Source organism: Electrophorus electricus, chromosome 7, assembly GCF_041902795.1.
Source record: "Electrophorus electricus isolate QZ-2024a chromosome 7, ASM4190279v1, whole genome shotgun sequence".
NCBI classification, from domain to species: domain Eukaryota; kingdom Metazoa; phylum Chordata; class Actinopteri; order Gymnotiformes; family Gymnotidae; genus Electrophorus; species Electrophorus electricus.
Genome location: NC_137503.1, coordinates 6,169,929 through 6,191,204, shown reverse-complemented (window position 1 = coordinate 6,191,204; position 21,276 = coordinate 6,169,929). Strand labels below are relative to the sequence as shown.

Below are 21,276 nucleotides of genomic sequence, written 5' to 3'. Positions count from 1 at the left end.
TTTAGATTATCTCCCAGAGACCACACTGTACAATAATCAAAGTGCAATGCAAATGATGGTAGCACTAGTAGAAGAGCTGTGTGTAATTGAATTGCTTTGTAAAAATCCCATGTGAGAGAAATGAACAAACCCTACACCACAGCAATGGAAATGCACTAGACTGTATACCATAGAGTATTTTTTTTCTTAAATAACACTAGATCCTCAGATGACTTGCACAATATAAATATTAATAAATTAGAATTGGATCATTTGATCTCAATGCACCCTCCAGCAGACACATGGCACACATGTGGTCATGTGTTTTCCTGGTTAAGGGCTCTCTTGTGTTTGTTCTAGATACGTGCAGCATGCCTGCATCATGCTGCCAGTAAACTGGCCTGCTGCAGAGTACCTGCCGGCAATTAGCCTCCAGCATGTGTCCGTGTGAGTGTGTGTGTCCACCACAGGGACTCGCAGTCAGCATGGTCTAGAGAGTGGGGTCTGTGTCACCAACTGTCAGTTCTCAGCTTTCACTTCCTTCACAGCACACTGACTCCCTCCTCACCACACTGGTGGGGGGGGGGGTTACACACACACACACACATACACACACACACACACACACACACACACATACACACACATACATACACATACATACACACACATACATACACTCCAATAATGTGGAGTTCCTGAGAATAAGCCAAGGCCCCCAACCCCCATTTCCTGAATTCTCCTTCTCTTGCCCTCTATTAAACATTCATTTCCTTTTCAGGTCCAATAAACGCTCTATGGCCAGAGCCCTTGGATAATCGAGCAGGTGGTAATCGCCACAGGTAGCAGCCGTTCACGAGCCTTTAAAATTCGGCTGTTGCTTGGAGAATGAGCCAACAAGGGGGAGCGAGGAAAAGAGCAAGAGTGAGTGAGAAAGAGAGAGGGCGAGAGACAGAGAGAGAGAGAGAGACAGAAAGAGATTAAGAGAAAGAGAGACACAGAGGGAGAAAACGCTCCAGCGGACTCCAGTTTGACAGTGATGGCGAGAGACGGGTGGTGCTGGAAGACGGTGTTTCATACACCCGCCCTTCCTCTCTCCATTCCCACCAAAGATTTCAATATCTCAAACCGTGATCTTGGTAAAGCCAAGCTGGTTTGGCAAGGCAAGCAGACGCTGCAGTCAGTGGGGGGTAGAGGGGGTCGCAACACAGTGTGTGGCCCTCCTAGAGCAGAGGGGACTTTTCAAGAACATTTCATTGCCCCTCCCATAATTCCCTCATGGGTCACTGCACTGCGTGCAAATATTTTCATTTTCAACCCAAGTCAGGATTCAATCATTTCCCCCATCTTCTGGATTTGCTGCCATCAATCTCAACTCCTTAGTTTAGAATGCTAGAATGTATAATGGGTGGAGGAGGAGAGAGACAGACAGAAAGACAGATTTGACAAGTTTGTAGTGAGAAATGGTAGCATCACTGATGCAAAGAATGAAATAAGTAGTCCTAATGTGATCCATCACCAGGGCAAGGCAAGGATACACAAAAATAAATAATGTGCATTTGTCCCATGCCCTCATGTTTTAGTGATACATTGTCAGCATTCTTGCTATGTATACCCTCAACTCCTTTTTGGGAGGAGATGTCATTAGTGGAAAATAAACTTATGGCTAATTTTGTAAACTCACACTGGGGGCTATGATGAGAAGGTCAAAGTTAAAAGACGTGTTCGTGAATTGTATAAGTTATGTGAGGCAAAGGGAGGAGAGGCAGGGAGAGGGAAGAGAGGAGAGGAGAAGAGATGAAACATGAGGAGAGGAGAAGAGATGAAACATGAGGAGAGGAGAGGAGAAGAGATGAAACATGAGGAGAGGAGAAGAGATGAAACATGAGGAGAGGAGAGGAGAAGAGATGAAACATGAGGAGAGGAGAGGAGAAGAGATGAAACATGAGGAGAGGAGAGGAGAAGAGATGAAACATGAGGAGAGGAGAGGAGAAGAGACATGAGGAGAGGAGAGGAGAAGAGACATGAGGAGAGGAGAGGAGACATGAGGAGAGGAGAGGAGACATGAGGAGAGGAGAGGAGAGGAGACATGAGGAGAGGAGAGGAGAAGAGACATGAGGAGAGGAGAGGAGAAGAGATGAAACATGAGGAGAGGAGAGGAGAAGAGACGAAACATGAGGAGAGGAGAGGAGAAGAGACGAAACATGAGGAGAGGAGAGGAGAAGAGACGAAACATGAGGAGAGGAGAGGAGAAGAGACGAAACATGAGGAGAGGAGAGGAGAAGAGACGAAACATGAGGAGAGGAGAGGAGAAGAGACATGAGGAGAGGAGAGGAGAAGAGACATGAGGAGAGGAGAAGAGATGAAACATGAGGAGAGGAGAGGAGAAGAGACATGAGGAGAGGAGAGGAGAAGAGACATGAGGAGAGGAGAGGAGAAGAGACATGAGGGGAGGAGAGGACCAGGAGTTAAGGTAAAATAAGTTTGGTTAAGGAAAACAAGCTGTGAGTAAACTATAATACGACAAACAGAGAGGACAGAAAGAAAGCCAGAGATGGACAAGCTGCCTTGACCTGAGGAAACAAGCACTGAATCAGTATGTACGGTGATGATTTCATGCCCTTGGCTTTAGGGTCTTTGCTCACCTGCTCATTAGTAGCAATTTACGCAGTGCAAACCTGCAGCATACCACAAAGCAGACCAGTAGCACAGATCATTCTGTTAACGAGGAGCTAGCAGGCTGGACTGGCCTCTCACCCAGTGCTTCATGTGTCCCAGGAGAGAGTGACATGAGGTCAGCACCATCTCCACCAAACACAACTAATTAAAGGTATGTGAGGAGTTGCGTGACTAGATTATGGCCCAATGGGCACAGACAGCGACCTGAGTGACAGTTTAAGTGCTTCATTAAAATTCAAGGCTTTTTGCAACACTGCTTACTGCTTACAGAAAAGGCAATTTGTTAGTGATTGCATCTGAAAACATATTTTGGTCACTTTTTGTGGGAATGAAATTTACTTAAAGAATGCTGTGTTGTCGTAGCACATGAAGGACTGTAGCAGAGGTCAAGAGAGGGAACACCTCTTGATAATAAGTAAAGCAGCCCCTGAGGGACATACATCCAGATTCAGATTTTTAACTGATCTCTTATGCGTAAACCAAGTCAATTCTAATCTCACAAATACTCAGTACTGAGAACACAATTTGGGTGATTAATATTATGTTTAACATATCACTTTCTGTTCATATGACCTTGGTCATAGTTTCCTTGTAAATGTCAGATTTATAAGCTACTAGGCAACCAATTTAATGGTCTGGTTAGTCTCATACATATACTCTAGTGAACACTGAAAATTTAATTTCAGAACAGTTTGGGTTCAACGCAAGGGGCAAATGAAAAGCTATTGAAGTTATGTTTCCCCCCATGCCTTATCATTTAAAAATGATAACCAAATTAGAATGTGGCTTAAAAACCTATAAAATATCTGGTCATGGAACGCTTGCTTACTCTCTCTATAATGAGCTGCTTCCTGTTCTCACTACCACAAGCCATACCGGTACCCAAAGGTCATATTTGCAGTCGCTATTGTGTCAGAAAAATGAATTTTGGAAAGCAGAGGCTTGGCTGGCTCATTTGTGGAAGAGTTAGTCTCTTATCTTTGCCTCGCTTCCGCTGCAGATGCTCGGAGCTGGCACGGACATGAGCCGAGACACCTTCATTTCCCACTCGGAAAGATAGATGTCTGGTGAGAGCATCCAACAGCTCAAAGGATTTCATGGTGATTCTATGCATACCTGAGGAGTGGAAGGTGGATGGATGGATGGATGGATGGATGGATGGATGGATGGATGGATGGATATATTAAAAAGATGAATTCATTCATGCATCACAAATTACAGTGGAATCTTTCTCTCTGAAAGCTTCCTCTCTGAAAATTTTCAATGTGAAAATAGATGGACAGAACTCATAATACAAAAGTGTTTATTAGACTCTAGGACATAACACAAGCACGCAGATGAAGGCTTAAAGGCTGAAACGTCCGTTTTATGTCCTAGTTTTCAGTTTTATGTCTAGTTTTATGTCCTATATCATTTTCATTGGATTCAGCACATTATAAGTTTTATTTAGGAGCGTAGTATATTTCTTTATCTTTCTCTGAAATACAAACATCAAATGAAGTCTTTGAACACAATTTGTGAGCACATTCTGATGGATTTAATTCTAGTGGCTAAAAAAAACTAATTTAAGAGAGCCTAAAATGGAATAAAACTTTCATTCTATCCTTTGTCCATTTGAATTCAAAGAATGCTGTTCATTACACTTGGGTAAACAAGTAAACTCTTAAAGGAACATGAGAAATACTTAAACATTCTTCTGAAGGCTAAACTACTTCTTCTGAACTATGCCAGAACACATGGCATGCTCTACAGCCAGTGGCAGCGTAGTTCCCAGCCTCCTGTGCTACGAGGTATCTAATGGCAATCTCACTCCAGCTGTCAGGCCCTATTGGCAGAAAGAGCAGAAAATGTTCTGGAATATTTTACATCCCTGACAGCCAAACTGAAGAAGCACAACAGCCTCAAAAAGCAACAAGCACTATCAAGTCCACATTAGCCTCATGGCCATGAAGCAAACCACCTTGCATCGATGCCATGATTTTCAAATAAGCTGCTTCTTAAATCATAAGCCCTACCTTGTGAGGCTGGCATGCGCGGAGAAGGTGATGAACAACAGATTGCTTCCATTCACAAGGAGGAACTTGACTATGGCTTGGCCGGGTGATTGCACACCACTAATAATTACCCTCCCTCTGTTTTCTTTTCTTTGATGGCTTATTTTTGCCTGAGAAGTACTAAAGAGCCATTTGCCTGTGACTGCAGTAATCAATGCCATTTTCACACCATTTAGAGCCAAGTAGATCCAATTCTTTTATCCACACTTCCTCATTATTAGTTTGTTCGTGTGGAACAATGATGACTAGGATTTAGACACCCATCCACACCCATCTCTGCAGCTCTGTTTAAGGTATAACATATAAAATATAACTTACAGTCAACGATTAATTTCAGATTCCCCTCCGCTGGCATGGTGCTTTCCGTCACAACTTGTCATGTGTTCTATTGTTTTTGTTTAGTTCCTGGTTTTGTTGCTTGTTTTTGTTCTCCACCCCTTACTCTCAACACCTGTTTCTCATTAGTCCACATTAGGTTTCCTACTTATACCCCGTGTTTCATTTGTTGTGTACTTTTCATTGGTTTTTGCTTACAAGCTTGTCTTTGTCCTCTATTCTGTTCTCCACTACGCTATTGCTAGACTCCTGCCCTTCTGTATTCCTGAGTCTGATTCAGATTCTTTTATCTTGTTCTTGCTTTCCAGTTTATCTGTTAGCCTCTGTCTGTTTCTTGTTTGCTTGTGCTATCTGACCTGTTTGCTCGTTATCCATGTTCTCTGTTAGTCCAGCATTTTGCTTAAATATCAACCTCAGTTCTGTTCCCTGTTAGTCTGTTAGTTTTATAATCTGTGCCCTATTATCTGTTATCCTGTTTACATGTAGCCTGTGCCCTATTTCCAGTTCCTGTCGTTACCTGTTGGCCTGTTGCTTGTTAGCCTGTTTGTCAGATTTTTTTCCTTGGTTCCTTGTTCCAGTTAACCTGTTTGTCTCTACATTAGTTAGTTTCTTGTTTGTACTAGTTTTTACCTGTTTAGTTCCTTGTTTTTTATATTCATTTTGTCTGTCTAACTTATGCATTCTGGTTTACATTGTTTGACACACCCTTCCCCTTAGTACTAAGACAATGGACTGTGATGATGCTGAGTATAGATCTGCCTTTAATAAATGATTCATCTTGGTGTGTGTGTGTGTGTGTGTGTGTGTGTGTGTGTGTGTGTGTGTATCTTGCCTCATGTTACATACTTGAGTTACATCATTCTTGGAGCATCCACTGCACATGGTACTGATACATTAAAGGCCAAGTAAGCAATGACTGGCATAGCTGCCTTAAGCACTGGCCCAGCAGAGCACTGTGTTGTGACTGTTGACTGCACCTTTAAATCCTGAGCCTGGCTGCAGCTGACCAGTATAACATGCAGCAGAAGCTGCCATTTAAAACCACTGCACTCCACAGCCAAGTTCACTTCTCTGCTACTGTGTAGTAACAGAACTGGGTTGTGTTTCCTGATAAAGATTAATCTTAGCGATTTATCAACAACTTTAAGAATGTCAATTTTGTGAGTGTTTCTCAAAAGCCTTCTTGGTCTCCAAAATTACAAATAAGTTTCAAATAGTTATTTGTTTGCTCCGCCTCTGCACCCATGCTGGAAAAGCACTGCTAGGTAAAAACCAAACCACCAATTTACATAGATTTTCTCATTATTATACAACAAAAGGATTATTAGGAAAATAATTATAAAAATGAATAAATATTTAAATTACTGGTATAGAATAAAACATGTAAAACATCACACTTACAATTCCTACCTGTCACATAATAGGCACACAATTAACCTTTCATGTTTCAGTCCAGAGGTATGGCAAACTGCAGCACAAATGGAATTTTTGGAATGATTGTTATATTTAATTATTTATCTTTCAAGTGGTGGGCACGAATAAAGAAATGAAAGTAAAACTTGCATCCCAATTAATGCCTTGGAGTCTATGTTATGTTTATAACAAACAGCAAATGCAGGTCACTTATCAAAAATAATTTCTTTTGTGTAATTTTAGGCAAAAACATTTATCATGTGTTTCCAAGCCAGCTTGATAAAGACCTTGCTTCCCGTTTTCCTGGTACCTCATGACAGGAGTGAGTAAGTAGCTTTGGCATGGATACCTGCTGTCACCCGGTATATATATCCACCTACAAATGAACTATCCCTGGCCATCTGACACTCCAGTATTGGCCCAGATGAAGGAGTCATTAGTTCTCCCATTCCGCTTTACCACAATGTCTGTAAAGAGTCCTTGGTAGTCAGTGGCATATGACATGAACATTCAATGCTGAGGAGCCTTTATGGCAGATGTAGTTAGAGGTCAAGGGTCTGGGAATGTGCATGGGGATCAGTATACTGTCCACTGCACCAGCAATTCCAGGAATGTTTCCAATTGAAAATCTATTTTGAGTTCATGTAATGCATCCCTAGTGTGTGGAAATGTTCTGTATCTTTGTGCATGGCACAGCAGTGCTTTAGTGACAGCATGCACACATTTGGGAAAAGCAGTTTTGCTTAGCCCGTGGGCATCCCAAAAATCTGCAGAAATCCACCAGTGGTGTTACTCTAGTCTGGCCTTACTCTAAGTTACTTATTTGTGTAAATGAATAATCAGTCTATTTGAGTAAGTCATAAGCTTAGTAGGATAGCTTTATCATTTCTTTAAAAAGAAAACATTATTTATTATTTCATATAAATGTGTAGGCTACATCAATAAATAATCTCCTGTACTTCAATAGAGTTATATTGTTTGTTCCACATGAATAAAATTATTTAAACTGGAATAAACAATATATATTTATGTTAAGAATTGAACTAAAAGACCTTCATAGTGGGAGGTTGTGATACTACCAAGTAAACCATGATACCTACAGCCAAAAGTAATTTAATACTAGAAATATACTAACTATATAATTCAAGGTAGTATCTTTGATTTGTTTTGACATTGGATGTAGTATAAACAGAAAATTCAAGATAAGAAGCAACTAGTGAGTTACAAATGGGTCATAATACTCTTAAGTTATGAATGAGTTTAAGTTCTACATTAGTTACGAAGGATTTCAGGAAACCCTTGTAAATTTAAGAATGTTCTTAAGCACCGGTTTAAGAACAAATTTGCGATACAAATGTTATGGGAAACCCATCCCTGTTGTAGTAAGAATTCTAAAAACAATGGGCAGATTCACAAAACTTGACAGGAACCATAAAATGTGCAATAGCAATAATTAGCATACTGGTGTCAACAGTCAAAATCAATCATGAAAATGAGGCAATATTAAAGATCCACACCAAGAGACATATGACATACTGAGCACAGCAAAGACCAGTAGTACACTGAAAACTGTTTCTAAAAAATGTAACGCATTTTGTACTTTCACCAAGAAGAGAACTGCAAGGATATGCTGAATTGATTACTATAATAATTCTTCCAAATCATGAAAGCAGCAAAATTGTATCTCTCCTCAGTCTAGATCTGCTGGAGTGAATGAAGATTGTCTTACCCACAGCCTTGCAGGTCTTGGTGACAGGATCCATCTCATAGCCCTCATAGCATTCGCACTTGTAGTCGCCTTTGTAGTTGATACAGATCTGACTGCATACGTCCGGGTTCTCACACTCATCTATGTCTGCGGGAGTCAAGGGAAGTGCATTAACAGAAGACCAGACACGCACAGGGCAAAGTGCTACCTCACCAAGGTGTCCATGGACGAGACTAATGCTGCAGACATGGCTTCCTGGGAGGGCTATTCCTATATCCTCTTAGCTGCTAAGTCCTGGCCCAACAAACTCTGCAGCTTCAACTTCTTTACACGGCATCGGCTGCATAAAGGACCATGCTAAGTTTGTCCCACAATGCGTGCACCTTTGAACTGCTCTGAGAAATGATAGCATGCCCTCAGTGGGCATGTCCTGGCAAATTAAAGGAAGAAACTATAAATTCTGCCATTTGTGTGGTAGGATTCCCTTGAAGGACATGATGCCATTACTAAGACAACAGCGGTGGAGCAGAGGGGAGGCAATACCTGCACAAGTCTTCTTATCCAGCAGCTTATAGCCTGAAGGGCATTCACACTCGTAGCCTATCCGCCGGTCCCTGCACATGTGAGAACAGCCACCATTGCTGTTGACACATTCGTTTAGGCCTGTGACAGAGAGAAGGTCGTGGGGAGGGAAGTGTGGGCCAGAGTGGCGAGGGAGGAGGGGAGTGAGAGGGAGGAGGGGAGTGAGAGAGAGGAGGGGAGTGAGTAAAAGGTCAGGAAGTCCAGTAGGGATTGGAGGGTGTGTGAAATGTGACCATGGCAACCTGACAGCAACCGACAGGCGAGCTGTTTCATTTTTATTTTCTCAGTGGAGTCTCGGGTATGTGCCAGTGGCTCATGGGAAGGTGATGAGCAAGGGCCTGGGGATGTGAGAAACTTGTCTTAAATGCTAAAAAAAAAAAACTAGGCATGGCCGGGATGCTCTGGATGTGTATGTGTATATGTGAAAGCTTGTTAGTATGTGCCAGAGTGTGTGAAAAAGTAATCTGGCAAAGGTCTGTGGAATCCGTGTGCACAATCTCCCACTCTTTTCTGCAGGGGAAGCAGGAGTTTGACAATGGCTTTTTAAAACTCACCCTCCATTCCTCACAGGGAGGCATGACTATCATGCAGAAGTGTTTACATCCTCATCACTGTGGAAACCTGCCCAGCATTGCACTGCTCTCAGTTAGGTAGGGAACTGCACTATCACCCAGCAACAGCACGCTGACACAGCACTTAAACGTGTTCATTACCATAGTTACCTGAGCAAGCTTCTCGCTGAAAGCTGAGGGGTATGCAGTAATTAGCCTGCCTACTGTGCTTGTGTGTATGTATGACTATTATAGATGTTAGTATGCATCCATCTTCATTTGTAGAAGCAAGAAATGTAAAGTGCACTGGAAGATAATATGGAAGACTGTGTGTTCACACCCACCCACCCACCCACCCACGCACGCACACACACACACACACACACACACACACACACACACACACACACACACACACACACACACACACACACACACACACACACACACACACACACACACACACACACACACAGAAAGAGAGAGAGAGAGGTGGGGGGAAAGAGGGAGGGGAGACAGGATACACACAAATTTTGTGGAATGGTTAAAGGACGCCTATAGGAGTGTGCTGAGGGTGAGAGCCCTGCTCTGAGGTCAGAGCGCTGGATGCTACAGAGCATGTGTCCTCATTTACAGGGTGGAAAGAATCGAGAGCAGCCTCGGGGAAATCAACACGGAAGTCATAAGTGGTCAGACGCGTTAGATTTTACATTAAAGATTTAAACAGAGGATATACTGCCAGAGAGAGAGAGAAAGACAGACTCACAGATAGAGAGAGGGAAAGTGAGAGTGAGAGAGAATGAGGGAGTGCTGTGTGTGCAGGACAATTTACAAACACAAGCTGGCATTTTGAGAATGTCACATTCACTTAATTAACATACTTCTGCACTGAGATGGGGAGCACACGGGCCATATTCCCTTATGAAGATGCTATTATCCTAAGGCTGCTGAAGTCAGTGGGAGGTGTAGGATTATAACTGAAATGGAGGACATCTGCTCACTTTTAGAATGCCTTCACATATGCAGGTAACAAGATGAAGGCTTACAGGGAAGTCACATTGTTTACGTGCAGGCTGATGGGTAATGTAGTCATGCTGCCTAACTAAAAGCCCCCTGGGGATGATTTGATCTTTGATCAATAATGAATTGTTGAGCTTTATTTTGTGAGTATATGAAGATATTTTAATGTAAGTGGTTTGCGTCTCTGTTGCGACACGTACCACACTCCTTCATCGGCTCATCAGACCAGTCCTTGCAGTCTCGGATGTTGTCACACACCTTGTTAGTGTCAATACATTCCCCGCTCTTACAAAGAAACTTATGTGGTCCTTCACATTTACCAGCTATGACAGAACACAACAAGAAGATTCTTCTTACATTCTTTCCTTTGTGTAACAGCATTAAAACTTCCATTTAATGGTATTGTTCACGTGAGTACACTAACATTTGTTGAGCTTTTAGATTAAATGTCTGTCAGATAATATATAACTTTATAGCACTTTCACATTTATATCTTATGGATGAGAGAATTACATAGTATACAAATAAATAGTAAGTTCACTCCCTGAAAACTGAACCCACAACCTTGGTGTTTCTAACACCAGGCTCTGGCTAATCTACCAAGTGAGCTACAAAGGCATTAATCAAAATAAATTAAAAAAAAACAGAGCTTGGGAGCACACGGAGCTCTGCTCACTCTTGTTGATGCAGCCTGCCTCGTCACTGAAGTCAGGGCAGTCATGCACGTGGTTACATTGCTTAGTGCCATGAATGCAGGAGCCATCCCCACACTGGAACTCGTCTGGCCTGCAGGTCAACAAAGCTGCAGCACATATGCACACACAAGCGCACACACACGCGCACATGGAAAACTTCATGATTTGGAGTGATTTGGAATGAAATTACAGTACAGAAAAGGGCAGGCCATACAAGAAGTGTATTTCAATTCCAGAGCAATCACTTTTTCATAACTATGCTAACCTGTAAAAGTCAAGCACTCAATCCAGTCAGTCACTGTCTAAACATAAATGCCTCATGGCAGTGGGGATATAAAATTGGTGTGTGTGTGTGTGTGTGTGTGTGTGTGTGTGTGTGTGTGTGTGTGCGTGTGTGTGTGTGTGTGTGCGCGTGTGTGTGTGTGCGTGTGTGTGTGTGTGTGTGAATAGTGGTGTTTGAGCAAAGGCTGTGTCATTCTTGTTCCTCCTTCCTGTGGTGGACCTCAGAAGTGCTGCATCAGGGGAGTCATGCTGAGCATCGATTTCAGCACAGCAGGGCTGTGTGGCACCTTGCCATCTACTGCTCATCTCCACAGAGGCATGCGCATACACACACACACACACACACACACACACACACACACACAAAAACACAAACAACTCACACAGATAAAAACCATTGTCTTTCTAATTTATAACAATCTTTTAACTTTAAGATGCATATGACCCCCATGCTGACAGCAGCGTTATAGTTCTGAGGCAGTATATTTTACAAAACATTTGTCTTGTTCATGTTTTAATATGATCAGATGAGTGCTTAGACAAGCTTCCTGTTTGGGCTCTCTTCCAGGTTCTCTAAATTTGAACTGAGCAGCAAGTTCAGATGAAATATCCCACAGAACAGGCCCTCAAACTGAAGAGGCTTCCTTTATAACTTCACACACACACACACACACACACACACACACACACACACACAGTTACTTAGCAACTAGGAGGACACTGGTGCATGGCACCCCACTGATTTTGGTGCTCCAGCCAGCGGCGGGGCTACACATGGCTCAGATTAAAAGCCGTGTCAGAGCAATGTCAAAAGAGTCTGTTCTGTAGTACAGATGCCTATACATATGCCTATGTCTGTATTTTAAACATCCTACACCTAGCAGTGCACATGCAGCTTAGGAAAGCACAACAGGGACGATCGATTCTCTCTCTCTCTCTCTCTCTCTCTCTCTCTCTCTCACACACACACACACACACACACACACACACACACACACACACACAACAAACACAACAAGAATGGGAGGCTGACACTTTAGAATCTAGATCAACAGCATACAGCAGTCAACTGAATGATCTGAATGGCTTTGATTGGCCTGATTCAATGTAAATTCTCAGGCTTGGTTGAATGAATCTCTTTGTTCTGCTGCCACAACACAGACACATTCAGTACCTGGGAGAGCGTCAGCACTGAGACAAAGGACAGCGCCTCACATTGGCGAAATATGCACAGCTGGCATTTCACGACAGACTATGGCTTCACCAGCTGCACCCTCAGCCACAGAGCTCCGGAGATACCACCTCACAGCTTCAACTCCACACTAACCACACCCCCACACACACATACACACATACACACACACACACACACACACACACACACACACACACACACACACACACACACGCGCACAGTCTCTCTCAGGCCGTGCCACTCACGGCAATTCGCCTCGTCCGATTTGTCCTTGCAGTCGGCATCCCCATCGCACTTCCAGTTCAGGTGCACGCACTCGCCACTAGTGCACTGGAACTCTCCAGCGGGACAGCGGGGCCGGGGCGGTTCAGCCCGGTGGCTGCAGTGTGCCGGGGCCTCGTCTGAGCCATCGCCACAGTCTGGGTCTCCATCGCATGTCCACAGCTTCGGCACGCACTCCCCTCCACCGCCGCAGTGGAACTCGTGCGGGCCGCATGTGATGGCCATGCCCGCTGCGCACTTCTCCTCATCGCTGCCATCACCGCAGTCATCGTCACCATCGCACACGAAGGTGGGCGCCACGCACAAGCCGCTGCGGCACTGGAACTCCTTGGGCGGACACGCCTTGGCATCTAAAGAGCAGGAAGGAACCGTTGAAAGAGACCAATCAGGAACGAGCAGCATATGAAACAGGCAGCTTGACTCATTAAATGAATATAGAGCAGAAATGGCACACAATGTTTAGTATACAGGCAAGCTCCTAAATGTGTTTATTTTGTTTTATGCATACTTGATGTTGGTTTTATGGTGAATTAATTGTGATCCGAATTAATTAAAACTAACTAATGATTTTGGAAGTCAGATGGGAAATGTAGTCCTAATGTAAGATACCACAGTGCAGTGAATGCTGTTATGCCTACTCTTTGACCTTAATGATTTACAATTGACCTGGTGGCTTAACAGCTTCTCAGTGGTGTCAGGCAATGAACGGAGTTTCAATAGAGTTACTATAGGGTTAGTAAAGCACTCTCAGAGCTGTAAAGCTGTTGGGTTTTATATCCTCTCTGGTACTGCTCTGGTGAAAGGATTTATTTTATCCCCAAATGGCTCTTGTGTGCTGATGTGCTATGGGTTATGTGCATGCATGCATGCATGCACACACACGCATCCGCATGCACGCACACATAGACACAGAAATACACACACACACACACGCACACACACGCACACACACACACACAAAGGGTACACATGAGTTTAAATAAGCATCAGGAGTAAAAAAGTACACAAACCATGCTGAATTGAGGGTGTAAGAGTGTGTGTGTATATGTATTCATATGGTTAAAAAAAATGTCAAAATAGCCCTTAATCAGAGGGTTTGACCAAGAGCATTTGCAATGGCCAAATGTATCTGAGATAACATTTTGCCCTCCTAACAGTAGGATTCTCAAACTGCCACGCTGGTCTCAGAATCTGTGATTTGTGCTGTTGACACAAAGGTCATTGGTGATCACCGCACTTTAGCTGACATAGGATTTCTGCGTCCCCTCCCAAACATTCGGCTACAACCATGACTACAATAATGACCCAATGAGTATGTTGCTAGGTATGTTTTTTTCTTACACAGCCAATTAGCCAACAAAGGTCTAATTGGCTAATATATATATATATATATATATATATATATATATATATATATATATATATATATATATATATATATATATATATATATAATTAGCCAATATATATATACACTGTCATTAGTCAAACAATAAAACTAGCAGTGCGGTACCTTTCAGTGACTAGTGAACAATGCAGGTGAACTGTGAAATTTAATAAATTCATGATAAAGGTTTGTAATCTTCCATCATATTTGTCAAGGGGCTGTGTTTGGGATTAGGCTGCATAGCTGATCTATGCGGTGCCGCTCCAATAACTGCTGGGGCAAAGCAGAGGTCAGGCAGGTCATGGAGCCCCAGTGCTGACAGTGTTCACAGGTGCTGTGTGCGGAGTGTGCGGAAGCCTAGTGCCTTTGCCCTGATGGCTACGTGAGGCTGGCTGGGCCAGCAGGGCCCGACGGGCTATCAGAGAAGAGATAAGCATGGGATTATACTTCACACGTATACACACACACACACAGTCATATTATAGCAAATAATGCAGGTTGGCAGTTGTGTGTGATGTGCGTGTGATCTTCTGAAGCGGTCAAGGCACAATGGATTGAAGGTTTAAAAACATTCGAAAGGACCAGAAAGGCAGGTGAATTAGACCTTTGACCAGCTGCAGTGAGAGACTGCTTCATCCAACACAACAGATGGGTAACAGGTAAAGCCCCAGATTAGCAGAATCACAGCGACTTTGAGCCATGCACACATGCTCGCACACAGGCACACACACATACACACAATCTAGAGCTTAAATGGTTGTAGGTGTGAGCAGTGAATTACATTCTGCACCCTCTCGCTTTCTCTCGCAAACACCCAGACACACACACACACACACACACACACACACACACACACACACACACACACACACACACACACACACACACAGAGACATACACCATGTGTACTTTTTAGAGCGTGATATTAAATAAGACACTGCTTTGCACATCAGGATAGGAGTTGCTGGCACGGAAAGATATCTGATGAGCATTATATGTGCTGGCCTCCTGGGGAGCAGAGGTGCATGCTAATATGTTCATCTCAGGTTAGTTTAGGCTACACTCTACACCTGCTTTGTGCAATGTACTAACATTAATGTCACCTCCCGGTGAAAAGAATGAGATGATCACAGGTACATTTTTGCTGCATGGCAGCTTTGAATATATAAGCTCATTAATATTCTTGTTATTGTTGTTGTTGTCATTATTATTATGTTGGGTCTGAGCTTAGAAACTAGAAAAAGAGCAAATTAGTCATTCTGAGGAAAAAAACCCAAAAAAACAAAAAACAAAACAACTTCCCTGTTCAGTATAGAGCGCATACTTAACACAACATGAAACAAAGTGCTCCTGTCGCAAATCGTCCTGCCCCATTTCAGAGCACAGCAGGGTCCCTGAGAAGGAGCCATCAGGAGGAGTCTTAGCAAAATGCTGCATGCGACGCCTTCCAGTCTCCTTGTACTGCAGAGTCATGGCACAGAAACAGCACAGCGACGGAGTGCTTAGGGACGCCACACCGTTACTCCACACATCATTACAGGTACCGGCAACAGACAGCCGCTACTCCAAGCAACGGTAGGACAGAGTGTGCAGAGTTCTGAGGTAGAGCTGAGGGAAAGGCCTGCTACAGGCTATATCCAGCGGCTATATGCAGCAGCAGGCTGGGGAAGAAAAATGGCTGGCCAGCCAGCATGCCACTATAGAATGTGCACAAAGCAGAGAGGAGAGCAAAGTCAGCCACTGACAGCATTCATAGAACATGCCCATACCGGCTCAGGGAACAGGAACTAATCATGTCCATTCCAGCTCAGGGAACAGGACACGCTCCGGTCCATTCCATCTCAGGGAACAGGATACGCTCAGGTCCATTCCAGCTCAGGTAAATTTCGGCTCCGGGAACAGGACACGCTCAAGTCTATTCTGGCTCAGGGCACATAAGTTTCACTCATGTGGGTTTTCTTCACGTTATGTAAACTTGGCACAGAAATTGATTCATGATTCCATATGAATTCCATCATATGAATTTCATATGATTCCATATGAAGGTCACAAGAAAATCAATGACTGTAAATTCCAGAGCTTAACCACTCATACACTTTCATATAACTTCACTAATTTGAATTTGAATTCCAAAACTGAGACCGTGTTGTGATGGCAGAAATGAGTGAGGGAGGAATTCAAGAGAATGACGCTTAACTATCATTACGTGGACGGGTAAGAAATCCCCACAGAGTCTGCTAAGGAAGAGCTGATGTGGTCGAGCAGAGAAAACAGTGCAAAAAGCAGCCGTGATCGTCAGCAGTTCTGGGGCTTGCTGCCCCCTCTGCTGCGAATTCATTACGAGACCGCGGCCAGGACGGGACCCTCCCTCGGCAGGCTGCGAGATGTTTACCGAGAGGTGAGGCCATTTTCCTGCATCTAAAGTGCAGCGGGATGCCTGGCGAGGGTACGTGCACAGCACACAGCAAGCGGTATCCTCTGCAAATGGCAGGACGGATGAAAGGGAAATATGAGCGCAGTGCCGACGGAAGAATCGAGAGCAGCACATCGCAGGCAGCCCAGTGGCCTGCACATGACAGCACACTCACACATGAGAGCACTTAAACATTACGCGCAAAGCAGCCAGTCTTCAAATGCACACAGGAAACAATAATTAAGATGAAACAGTTTGATGAGAGCTATTTAAAACTTTTATGTATTGAGAGCTATTTGCAACATTTGTGTTTGCCAGTGATTACATAGACTGGCAAATGTTGCTGACAAAATTTTGACTTCAGCATGTCTCTGTCTAAAATAGAGCCATTTCAAAAGACCCTAAAGCTTCCAGCAAAGCGATATCTAGTGTGTATTATGACAAAGTTTGTAGTCAGCTTAGCAAGTTATTTAGACATTTGTTTTGGTTTCTGGCTGGTTGGTTGGTGAGTGTGTAAACACCCTTCCAATGTATTCGACTGTTTAAGGTCAGCGCTCAGAGGTCTATAAAAGCATGGACATTATATGTTCTTTCAAGTCCCAACTCCAAACACAGCCACAGTATGTGCAATACTGTGTGTGATAATCTCACACACAGTATTGCATATTGCTAGGAGATACAATGCAAATGAATTCCAGCCACAGCAGGGAACAGGGGAGTGGCTCAAGCATCTCACAGGGATCCAGTTAGGACATCACATTCAGCTTTTAGTATTGTTCTTCTACTTCAACATCCCTTCTTACATGCACTGCAGGAAATGAATTCACACAGAATTCACACAGTAACAAACAGCCCGACAGAATCACATAAAACCAGTAACAAACAGACCATCAAATTCTCACAGATCCAGAAACAGACTGACAGATTCACATAGAACCAGTAACAAACAGACTGACAGATTCGCAGAAAACCAGTAAGAAACACCAAGAGATTTACATAGAACCAGTAACAAACAGACCGCTAGATTCACATAGAACTGTAAAAAAAAGACAGTTCACCCAGTACCGATAACAAACAGGATGATAGATTCACACAGAATCAGTAACAAACAGACCGTGAAATTGACATAGAACCAGTAACAAACAGACTGACAGATTCACACAGAATCAGTAACAAACAGACCTGGCTTGTACTCTCTCTGCATACCATTAACTATTAAAACTACAATCATTTTGATTAAAACACACACGAACGCACATAGCATACATTAGGAGTACATTAGGTTCACATATTAGATAAGGAGAAAATGTGCGCACAGTGTGATGGAAAGGCAGCCTTTTAAATACCTACATCAGCTATAGAAAGGAAGTGCATTCAGCTCTTAACCTAATTTAGCTACGTTCTGCACAGATTGCCAATCAATTACATAATTGCCATTTTACATGGCTGTGTGAAAACAGCTTTATGATTCATTGTAGTCGCATGCACCATCGGTGATAACCCTATCTATCCTAAGGTAATTGTTTGACTTGAACCTCATTTTAGAACGTATCTAGTGCTGGTATCGTATCTATGGCGTATCTACAGTGCTGAAGTGGCTGCGGTGCTGAAGCTGCGAGAGGCTGATAGAGGAGCGCAAGTGCCACGTGCTTCTCGCAGCCCTGAGCATGAACAGATGGGCGTGCCGCACCCTCCGAGACAAAACCCCCACATGTGTGCTTACTCACAAAAGGATACACACGATCAGCAAGCAGTCCTGCTGATATGAGTGGGCAACACAGGCACACATGCACACACACATGCATGCATACATGCGCACGCAAGCACACACAATTTTGAATTTTGCTAACCTGTACTTTAATAACTGTTATTCAATCATTCAAAGTGCTGTAAAGGTCAAGTGGCCAGGAAAGTATAATCTAGATTCCTTTTATGAGAACACAGTTCCATCCCCTCCCGTGTGTGTGTGTGTGTGTGTGTGTGTGTGTGTGTGTGTGTGTGTGCACACGTGTTAGTTTTTACTAGATTTAGTCAATATTAGGTTTTTATTAGGTGTAGGTATAACATTAGCAAGTTGTACTTGCGAACCTTTTGTGCGATTCTCCATAATAAGCAGGCAGGTGTACATTAAAGCTGGGCAGGGGAGCCACTTCACTAGAACAACATAATCTACATGACATATCTGCAATCAACATTACACAAGTAATTGTGCTCTTCCTACATAAAAATGCCATCACTGCCCGACAAGTTCAATAAAACTAGCAACACAGATGACAGACTTATGCTCACGTTCTCAGTTAAACGAACAAGCTGACATGTCACTCACAGCAATTACCAATATCATAAACTAAGCCTTTATAAATCAGACTTTTTTCTCCACCTCTATGTTTTTTAGACCCAACATCTGCATATACACTGCCTGGCCAAAAAAAAGGTCACACACTCTAATATTTCGTTGGATCGCCTTTAGCTTTGATTATGGCACACATTCGTGGTGGCATTGTTTCCACAAGCTTCTGCAATGGCACAACATTTATTTCTGTCCAGAGCTGCATTAATTTTTCCCCATTGTATTGATGATGGGAGATTTGGACCATTGCGCAAAGTCTTCTCCAGCACATATCAAAGATTCTCAATGGGGTTCAAGTCTGGACTCTATGGTGGCTAATCCATGTGTGAAAATGATGTCTCCCTGAACCACTCTTTCACAATTTGAGCCTGATGAATCCTGGCATTGTCAACTTGGAATATGCCCATGCCATCAAGGAAGAAAAAATCCATTGATGGAATAACCTGGTCATTTAGCATATTCAGGTAGTCAGCTAACCTCATTCTTTGGACACATAACGTTGCTGAACCTACCCCTGACCAACTGCAGCAACCCCAGATCATATCACTGCTCCCACAGGCTTGTACAGTAGGCACTAGGCATGATGGGTGCATCACCTCAGCTGCCTCTCTTCTTACCCTGATGCGTCCATCACTCCGGAGCAGGGTAAATTTGGACTCATCAGACCACATGACCTTCGTCCATTGCTTCAGATTCCAATCTTTATGCTCCCTAACAAATTGAAGCTGTTTTTGCCTGTTAGCCTAACTGACAAGTGGTTTTCTTAAGGGTACACAGCTGTTTAGTCCCAGTCCCCTGAGTTCCCTTCGCATTGTACATGTGGAAATGCTCTTACCTTCACTATTAAACATATCCCTGAGTTCTATTGTTGTTTTTCTATGATTTGATTTCACCACACGTTTACGTGATTGCCGATCACGATTGCTCAAGATTTTTTCCAACCACATTCCTTCCTTGAGGATGATGTTACCCCACTGTCCTTCTACTTTTGAATATGTGTTGGACAGTTCTTAAACTGATTTTAGTAGTTTCAGCAATCTCCTTAGATGTTTTCTCTGCTTGGTGCATGCCAATAATTTGACCCTTCTGAAACAGATTAACATCTTTTCCATGACCACAGGATGTGTCTTTCAACATGGTTGTTTAACAAATGAGAAGCTACTCACTGCATCAGTTAGGGTTAAATAACTTGTTGCCAGCTGAAACACAATTACCCATGCAGTAATTATCCAATGGGAGGCTCTTACCTATTTGCTTAGTTAAATCCAGGTGGTGACCTTTTTTTTTGGCCAGGCAGTGTATCTTATGTTACATACAATGAGCGATTAAAGAGACATTCCGTAAGCTTATATACAATCGCAGAATGCAACAGGTCCAAACCTGCCAATCAACACTGAGTTAGAACAGATCCTAAAACACAAAGGTTCAGCTGAACAAAATTACATTAAAGTGCTGCTTCTCATTTGCTTACTGAATAAAAGTCACACATGTCCAGAAAGTTTTGAACCACTCCTCTTCTAAACAAAAGCGACTCTATCGAAAACAACATGGGTATTTTTTTAACCACACATCACAAAACCCCAATTAATTAATTAGGCTGCCTTGTTCCTAATTAGTGAGGAGAGTTCAGCATTAAAACAAATATCTGCGAGATGGAGATAAATACTGAGTGCCCCTCCAACAACTCCCCTCCCACTACGCCTGGCCTCCAATCACAGCGGAGTCTCAGCATGCAGGCCTGTGGTCCTAAATAGCCCTGCCTCCATGAAAGCTCTGGGCTGCAGAACTTTATTCACAGAGTTTCCAGTACAGAGCAAAGGGGACCAGTGTTCAGACAGTGCATTTATAATGCAGGCTAATGCAATGGTCAATTAGCAGCTATTATTAATGCCAATATCCCCCACTGCTCCATTCAAAGGATCAGAAAGAGGACCAGAACGAGGGAGGAAGCAGAGGCAAAAAAAAGTGGAAAAGTACTTTGTTTTTTTCTCTCCCCTTTTTATTACTGAAATGGTGCAGTGGGCTGTCTAGTTCATGGCATCGTGTTTTAGAGAAGCCGTGCCAGCTTTAGGGTTAGCGGCACTATCAGAATAAGCCGTGCCAGTTTTAGAGTTAGTGGCACTATCAGAATAAGCCGTGCCAGCTTTAGGGTTAGCGGCACTATCAGAATAAGCCGTGCCAGCTTTAGGGTTAGCGGCACTATCAGAATAAGCCGTGCCAGTTTTAGGGTTAGCGGCACTATCAGAAGAAGCCGTGCCAGTTTTAGGGTTAGCGGCACTATCAGAATAAGCCGTGCCAGCTTTAGGGTTAGCGGCACTATCAGAATAAGCCGTGCCAGCTTTAGGGTTAG

At 43.3% G+C, this 21,276-nt stretch overlaps 1 protein-coding gene across 6 annotated transcripts in view; it reads right to left on the bottom strand.

Annotated features, from left to right (window-relative positions):
• Nucleotides 1-21,276, bottom strand: part of lrp8 (low density lipoprotein receptor-related protein 8, apolipoprotein e receptor) — a 115,573-nt gene that overhangs the window by 22,479 nt on the left and 71,818 nt on the right. For all 6 annotated transcript variants that reach the window (XM_035524325.2, XM_035524327.2, XM_035524326.2 and 3 more), the window contains 5 exons: nucleotides 12,740-13,126; nucleotides 10,999-11,124; nucleotides 10,523-10,645; nucleotides 8,713-8,832; nucleotides 8,191-8,316 (listed from right to left, as the gene is read on the bottom strand). In XM_035524325.2, the coding sequence (XP_035380218.2) occupies nucleotides 8,191-8,316; nucleotides 8,713-8,832; nucleotides 10,523-10,645; nucleotides 10,999-11,124; nucleotides 12,740-13,126 (882 nt within the window). The remainder of the gene's footprint in view (nucleotides 1-8,190; nucleotides 8,317-8,712; nucleotides 8,833-10,522; nucleotides 10,646-10,998; nucleotides 11,125-12,739; nucleotides 13,127-21,276) is intronic.